This window comes from Loa loa (genome assembly GCF_000183805.2).
Source record: "Loa loa unplaced genomic scaffold supercont3.311, whole genome shotgun sequence".
In the NCBI taxonomy this organism is placed as follows: domain Eukaryota; kingdom Metazoa; phylum Nematoda; class Chromadorea; order Rhabditida; family Onchocercidae; genus Loa; species Loa loa.
The window spans coordinates 19030-27038 of NW_018108491.1; the positions used below are offsets into that span (position 1 = coordinate 19030).

Sequence of the window (8009 nt, forward strand, 5' to 3'; positions counted from 1 at the left end):
GCAGATTTGTCAAAATTTTAAGAAGAATAGTCTTCGAATGGGTGGGAGAAGAGTCGAAAGTTCAGGTACGCGTAACCGACCACAAAAAGTTAGTAGCTAAGTGAGAGAAAAGAATTCTCTTACCATAAATTCCAAACACTTTCAGACAAATTTTATAGACATTTCAAAAAGAAATGCTAGGAATTTCTAGGAAATTTTGACAAATCTGCTCGATTTTATTGAATATAAAAAGTTCTGTATGGGGAGAGAATCTTTCATTTGCTCCTCTTGCTTTGCTGTTTGCTTAAATTATTTACCGCAATAACTTACGTAAACGGGAAAGAATTGAGTGTTTTCCCCTTCTCCTAATATACCATCTAAAGTGGAAATTTTACCACATTACTATTATTAAGTCTGCTATAAAACCCTCGATTTCTTTTCCATGCAATTTATTACAGATGTCTGGGAAGTGGTGAGAAGTTTACGTCGTCGAAATTGTTTTTTTCTTCAAATATTTAAAAAAAAGATAGACTAGACAAAAATGCTAACAATCGCTTAAACAGAGCCAAAGGGGCTTTGGGTTATCAGCATTCTCGACGTAGCAAACGTCATCGGTAATTCGCTTTGAAGCTGACTAAGCAGATGTCAAGTAGCTTCCATTAGTGCTACCAACCAAGTAATTCTGTCATTCATTGTTCAGCTTTCATGAATATCATTTAATTTTCATGACCGCCTTTTTCTATTGACGTACTTTTGAACTCTTTTTATCCAATCCTTTGATGTGTTCAATTTCGCTATTCCTTGCCAGTTTGAACTGATTTCGCTTTTCGATGTGTAGATTAGATCATCTTGGAATTGTTAATAAATTGGATTACAGATACAAATGCTTGGAGCATCAAGTAGTGAAGAAGATGATGACGATAATTTAATCAATGATAACGATGATACGTCGGAGGTTTGTTTTTTTAAAAAAATAAAAGTTGCCGTCCTTCATGGGTAACTAGAAACAGTTATATATTGCATAGTTGTTGAAGACTTTCAGTTTTTTAAGGACTTTGGTATTAGAAAATAAATGGAAATACTTTACTTGTAGATCCTTTGCCTTCGACGTCATCAGTTTCCACTATCAAATTCTCCACGTTCTGTGTCTCCAGCTCCATCAGATTCTGCTTCACAATCTAATTCGTTACATCGTGGTGATTCGTTACATACAACAAGAAAAGACTCTGGAGCATCTTATGGTGCACTGGTAATGAAAACGGTATCTCGGTTTCCGAATATTTAGAAATCTAATGAGATTCGTTTATTATCTCAACTTCATAAATTATTCTGATAATACATGCGCAACTTTGTTTCAGAGCCAAACTAGGCAAGTCACTCCGCAATCTGTTGTCAAGCCAGTCATCAATCAGCCTTCGCAAGAAATCTCCGATGATGATTTTGTATCAAATGAACAGAGTACGCCGGCATGTATGATCATTGATTCTGCTACGGAGATGAGCAAAGAAGAACAAGAAAAGATGAAGTGAGCGTCTTATTTTGCTTTACCCAGTCCGATAATTTGTGAGTTATGGTCTGATGATGAAAAGTAATAGTTTCTGTTGACTTTTAATCAATAACGTAGGAGTGTTAAAAGACTAATTCTTATTTCAGTACGTTTTGCAGGCATTCCAGGTCACTGGAAGTCTTAACTTTTTTCATCTGAATGGTATTGTATAATGACAATATACTGATTAAGGAAGCTCTATTTGATAATACAATTCTAATAAAGTCAAGTATTCAAATACTTCATTATAGTATAAAAATGTCAATGGTTTTCACGTTTCTGAAAATTCAATTCAGTGTCCTTGTTCATGGTTTAAGTCTACTCTTGAGTCTGCATGCTACATGACCAATGGATGCTTCCATAGACGTTCACAAATCAGTTTTTGTAGGGCTGAAGTCGAAGAAGAGGAACGTAAACAAAAATTGAAACTATATGTTTTTGTTGCGAAATGTATTGCATATCATTTCAATGCAAAACAACCCACCGATATGGCAAGGCGACAGTTCAAGGTTGTGTTTTTTTCCACATTACAAGATTTTTTTGAAGTAACATTTGATAGGAATGTAATGACTGCATTAAATCAGAAAATGGAGTTTTGATTTCAACCTGTTGCTAAAGTGAAGTCAAAAAGTACGATTGATATACTATGTCAAGCAATGTATAGCTTAATATTTCAACTTGCTATTGCTATTCTGCTTTCAGGTTATGAGGCAAGAACTACCAAGGATTAAAGACCGTTTCCGGTCATTTTTGACAGGCGAGACACAAATTACAGCAGACGAAACATTCACAAAAGCAGTTGAATCGTACCTTGAGGTTTGAGAAGACATCTGATTTGTGCAGCACTTCAGTTTTTTTTTTTTTTTGTTGGTTTTTCAGCCTGATTTTTCACATTCGATGGTTGAACTGTCGATGTACACAAATAAGAAAGAAAAAAAGATGAGGTACGACTAACTTCTTGAGTTCTTGCAGGTTTTTCTAAAGTCTGAACGAGTGCAAAAAGTTGTTCAAGCTGGTGGTTTCTCTCATTATGACTTCAGAGAGGTAAATTATTTTTGTTCAATCAGAGCTTAATTACTGCAATAAGTAAACCACAGCACATTAGATTATCGTGGTGATAACGCATCGCACTGAGTGAGATATCTTTTCGATTTTAAATTCACTTTATTTTTCTGATTGTAAACTTCAGCGTTTCAGATTTTTCGATGCAACGCAGAAAAAAAATCAAAACTTTGACGGAACTAGATGGTATATCAAAGGAAGCAATGCTCAATAATTGGATGACCAAGTTTGATACGATTATTCGTGGGGATGATGACGCGATCCAATCAAGACAAACAAGGTAAGTTTAGGCCGTCAATTCTCATTTACAGATAGTTGATTTAATTTAAGGATGCTTGATAACACATTTTTTAGTGCCGTTTATGGACATAATCGAAATTACGATTATTTCGAGTGCAGTTTTTATTTTCGGCCCCCAAATCATTAAATAGATTGACCGAAAATTTCTAATTTTTAAGCCCTATATAGTAAACACAGAAACACAATTTAGGAATCGCCTGCGTGGGATGAATCAATCTAATGCAGGTTTAACACTTCTCAAGGATCAACTATATGATATTTTTCAACAAATTCTATCTGTTAAGAAGTTCGAACATCAGATAATATTCAATGCCTTGCAGGTACCGGTTCAATTCGCAATCTTTTAGTCACGAAGGAGTAAGACAAAACACTGTATTTTACATATTTTCACTAACTGTATTATTACTGTTTTCTTCAAAATATAAAAATATGTTTCATGTGCTTAGCTGGACAATCCAGATGAGCAAGCAGCGGCTATTCGGCGCGAAGTTGCCACAAGAGAAGAAGCACTGCGAGACATGTCAAGAGTAAATATTCGATTTTGTGCATGATTAGGGAGTGTAGAATTATTATTTTTTTGAGTATTAATGTAGCAGTGGATCTGTTTTCCCTCATTCTCATGTTCATCCTTTTAAACTTGAACCCATTTGTACTTCCTCGGTCCATTATATTGATAAGACAATCAGCCTACTAGTTATTTTAACGCTTGTACGAGAACACGTTTAATCTTTCTTTCAAAAATAACCCATATACTATTCAGAACATGCCTGATTTCCGCAGAACTTGAACTGTACCTATGTAGGATAAGTTTTTGTAAAGGTATATATGTATATATATATATATGTATATAGTATATATATAAAATAAACACTAAAATTTATTTCGTTCTATCAGAAAGTTCACTCATTCTATAAGGAAGTGTAGGAAAATATTTTGTAGATGAAGAAATTGATGCCTAAATTTGTGGTGAAAGATATGGAAACTCTTTTTATTGACGAGACACGTCAGTCCATTAATCTACTTATCAGTAATTTGGAATCAGTACCTGTTACTCCTCGAGGCCAAAGCGTTATTTCGAGGAAGAAAGATTCCAAAGGAAGAAGCAGGTGAGAAGCACTTCTACTATTTAAACTGACTGCATTTTATTATCCTTTTCCCGCTGTTTTTATATATATTGTGAATGGGTTTTTTCTAATCCTCACTATTTTCCATTTTTCATGAAGCAGAGATTATAATTTTTATGTCAAGATCAAATTCTTCATTAATATCACAATAAATCTTCAACTGTTCAGTTCTCGTTGATCGTTTGCTCATTGTTACTTCCGTTTACTACTGGACTTGAAGTCAGTATATTGTATTGTTATGCTTTATGGATTTTTTATAGATGTTTGATATATGTTATATATATACGTCATAAGTTCCTACGTCGAACTTCCGCTACTAGTTCCTTAATCTTAAATGGTCCTTGTAGTCTCCTAAATTGTTTAGATTCGGTTCTATAAGTCAAACATCAAGGGTATCTTAAAAGATATAACTTGCAGAAATTTTTATTTCTAAGTTTAATAAAGATTAAATTTCCAGTGCCTCTTCTAAAGCTAAAAGGTCGGTTTAATTTTTATAACATTCTCCTAACATCAATCACTTTTTAAAAAACGGCAATTTGACAGCACACTTTTTTTAACTATACATTTTGCTGCACTGATTCACTCATCACAACCTTTAAATAATTGTTTATATTGTAGTATCGTTCACTTTTGAACATGCTCTGAACTATGAGTGCATCTCAGTTCAACGTAATGCATTAGAGTGATTTTTGCATTTTTGATTGTAAGAACGAATATTGGTTAATCAATTTTTTCTTTTCAAAATGGTGAATTTCGAATTCGTTCCAAATCAAGAAATCAGTAGCTTGGAATCCTCTAGCTTCCAGATGTTGTGCTGTGTTTCATCATGCCCATTCCCGCTTCAGTATTTCATTAGAATATCGGTTAGAAAGTATTAATGTGACTATTTTAGATCGCGCAGCATCGAAGATCTCTCCCTTTTCAACAGGTTTGTATTCTTCATGCTGCTTTATTTAGATTTAATTTTCACAATTAATGTAACATGCATTTCCTCTCTCTTTGCTGTATGTTGTTTTCCTTCTCTTTATACATTGAACTGATTTTGCATGCATTTTTCTTTCTATTGCGCTAAAATCTTTAGTAATTGTTACAGAGAAGGTAATATGTTCAAAGCAATGAAGATCTTTCTTTAAAATGTTAGCTTTTTCAAGTGAGTATTTCTGATTTCGTCTCACTTTTTCCCGAACGAGCTGAAAAGTTCCAGAAGGAATAATTGTCTGAAGAGCTTGTCCCACACTAAAGTGTGGAATTAGAGCTTAGTATTAGCCTTTGATGGTATTACATAACAGCATAGCACACTCTATATTTTTAACATTTTCTGTATTTTTAACATTTTCGCGTATAAAGATATGAGCATTGAACGCTATAGAATAATATGCAAGATTAATTGCGTGTAAATTTTATCAGAAGACGTGTAAACCTGTGGTACTGATTGTACCAGAGGATAAATATCAGATCGTTTGAGTAATAAAAGCTCATCGTCATCACTTTTTAGTAAAACAAAGAGCCATCCTAACAGATTTGCTCGCAATTAACCTAGTGCAAACATACGTATAAAAGTAGTTTGTTATAGGACCGATCGACTTCATTGCATTTTTGTTAAATAACATATCTATAAATAGTGTGCTACTTGTTTATTTTCTTTCAATGAACTTTTCGTGAAGAATTGCTACAAACAGCTGTATTACTACTCAGTTCTCGTCAAAGTTATATTTCTCTTACATTCTGCGAAATATCTATTTTTGCTACAGTCAGCTTACTTCTTTTCCTATTTCAGATTTTTTCTGTTGAACCTCAAATATTTTATGAAAGAATGAAATGGAGTGTCCGTCTTTTTGTCTGATACTGATGCAGAAGCATAACATATACAGATTGTTAGTCTAGTGCACAAAAGCACAATTATGAGCTTGTAGTTTTCGTATTTTTGCCAATAATTTGCCATCATTGCTTGCTACCTAACTTTGCTTTAAGAGCATTATAATTTGCTCTCTCTGCACTTTGTAATACACTGTATTTCCAAAGCACAGTATTTAGCTTGAAACGACGTACCAGTTCAAGTTCACTGAATAAAGCTGACAGTGATGACGACGTGTCATTGACTAAAAGTGACGTCATCCTTACTTTCAATATGGAGGTAAATTTTTATAATTTCACCAAATTTATTTACGCGATCTCAAAAAATTTGGTCTCACGGTCATGAATTATTCCAAGACTTAAGCTAGAAGCATTTACAGTGATGTTCACTCATTTAGCTCATACTGTTTTTGCAGAAATGAGCGTATATCAAACAGTTGAATTTTCAGAGAAATTTTTTAAGCAAAACTGCCTCTTAGATGAACTGCCGAAAATTTGTGCGATGAATTATTGTAACTTTTATGTGAATTTGTGGCATTTTACTTTTCTAAATTTAAAGTTGTCGTTTCATAGGTCATTGTGATGGAAGTGCAAAACCTGAAGTCAGTCGCATCAAATAAACTTGTGTACTGTACAATGGAAGTTGATGGATGCCCTAAATTGCAAACTGATTATGCAGAAGCTTCGAAATCATCGTATGCTTCCATGAAATTTTTTGTTTTTATATACGTCATGATTGGATAACAATGCATGATAAGTTTTGGCAAATATACCAGTTTTGGAAACACTACTTTCATTATTTCTGTAGTGACTTACTACCCCAAGATAAATTTTTCGAATACTCGAATGTATTCCACTACATATCGTTAATCTAATCTGCCTATGTAGCAGATTAGTTTGGCGGTTGCGCTATAAATGCGCTCTATTGAATAACTGAACACACGTTCTTCATTATATGTTTATTATGGAAGCCATTCGCTTACTTCGAGATAATTTACCCAATTATATGCGTAAGCAGTTATATTTGTGTTGTACCAAACGTTTGAATCTTACTGTTATTTAGTTGGGACACGCAGGGCGACTTCACGACGAAACACCCTCTTCCAACCGTGAAAGTGAAATTGTATACAGAATTGAAGAGTTTAGTTGCTTTCGAGGATAAAGAGCTCGGAAAAGTAATTCTTATTTTGCTAATTACAAGCAAATCAGAAATTTTACACAACAATCTACATTCTTGCAGTGCATGAAGTAAGATATTTGTGTTCAGCATCAAAGTCGTCTGCAAACTTATTGGTGATAAAAAATTTCGCTTCGTGATTATTTAGGCTGTTGCTAAACTTAAGTCTCACAACGATACGAGAGTTTCAATTACTTGATAAGATTGTTTTCCTTACATTAACATTTGAGTTAGGAATAAGAAAGCTCCGGAAGTAGAATAATAGAAAATTTTTTTTCAAACACCAATTTTATTGTGAGAATCAACGTAGTTCTCTTAGCAGTAGCATTTGGTTGAAGCAAGATGAAGGGCTTGGGCTTGCCTTCTTTCTCTTTTATAACGAAACGTTTCCATCATATGTTAACTTGTCTTTAGGTTATCATAAGACCAACACCGAATTGTTCAAGGACGCCTGAGTGGTACAATATGACAGTGCCAAAGAACAGCTCAGACACAAATCTTAAAATCAGGATAGCTATTCGGGTTGAAAAACCTCCTAATTTAAAATACTGTGGGTATTGTTACGCTGTTGGAAGGATAGCTTGGAAAAAATGGAAGAAGCGGTTCTTTTGCTTAGTACAGGTAGGTGTAGTCCGCTTATTTGTTTCCAAACTAGCCTGCATTTATAGGAGTGAGGAAGTTCTGTCCTCCAGTTTTTCTAGGATATGTTCCTGTCTGGCTTATTCATAACTCCCTATGTTTTATTTTTATAAAATGTCGTGGGACTTTAAGTTTCCACTAAAGTTAGAAATTCTCATATTTAGGTTTCACAATATGCATTCGCGATGTGCAGTTATCGTGAAAAGAAAACCGATCCGGCAGAATTTATTCAACTGGATGGATTTACAATAGATTACATGCCAGAACCAGACCCAGGTTTGTGAGTTCGAAAAAAAAAAATAGAAGGAAAGAAAATCAAAATTCATAT

At 34.0% G+C, this 8009-nt stretch overlaps 1 protein-coding gene across 1 annotated transcript in view; it reads left to right on the forward strand.

The window, feature by feature from the left end:
* The first annotated feature begins 850 nt into the window (after window positions 1-850).
* Window positions 851-8009, forward strand: part of LOAG_18432 (calcium-dependent secretion activator) — a 16141-nt gene continuing 8982 nt past the window's right edge. Inside the window, exons 1-16 of the mRNA XM_020451091.1 lie at window positions 851-934; window positions 1073-1240; window positions 1338-1504; window positions 1914-2034; window positions 2228-2341; window positions 2498-2543; window positions 2723-2867; window positions 3078-3207; window positions 3334-3414; window positions 3827-3993; window positions 4904-4939; window positions 6046-6145; window positions 6439-6560; window positions 6929-7040; window positions 7457-7663; window positions 7846-7957. Coding sequence (XP_020305154.1) covers window positions 863-934; window positions 1073-1240; window positions 1338-1504; window positions 1914-2034; window positions 2228-2341; window positions 2498-2543; window positions 2723-2867; window positions 3078-3207; window positions 3334-3414; window positions 3827-3993; window positions 4904-4939; window positions 6046-6145; window positions 6439-6560; window positions 6929-7040; window positions 7457-7663; window positions 7846-7957 — 1900 coding nt within the window. The 5' untranslated portion in view covers window positions 851-862. The remainder of the gene's footprint in view (window positions 935-1072; window positions 1241-1337; window positions 1505-1913; window positions 2035-2227; window positions 2342-2497; window positions 2544-2722; window positions 2868-3077; window positions 3208-3333; window positions 3415-3826; window positions 3994-4903; window positions 4940-6045; window positions 6146-6438; window positions 6561-6928; window positions 7041-7456; window positions 7664-7845; window positions 7958-8009) is intronic.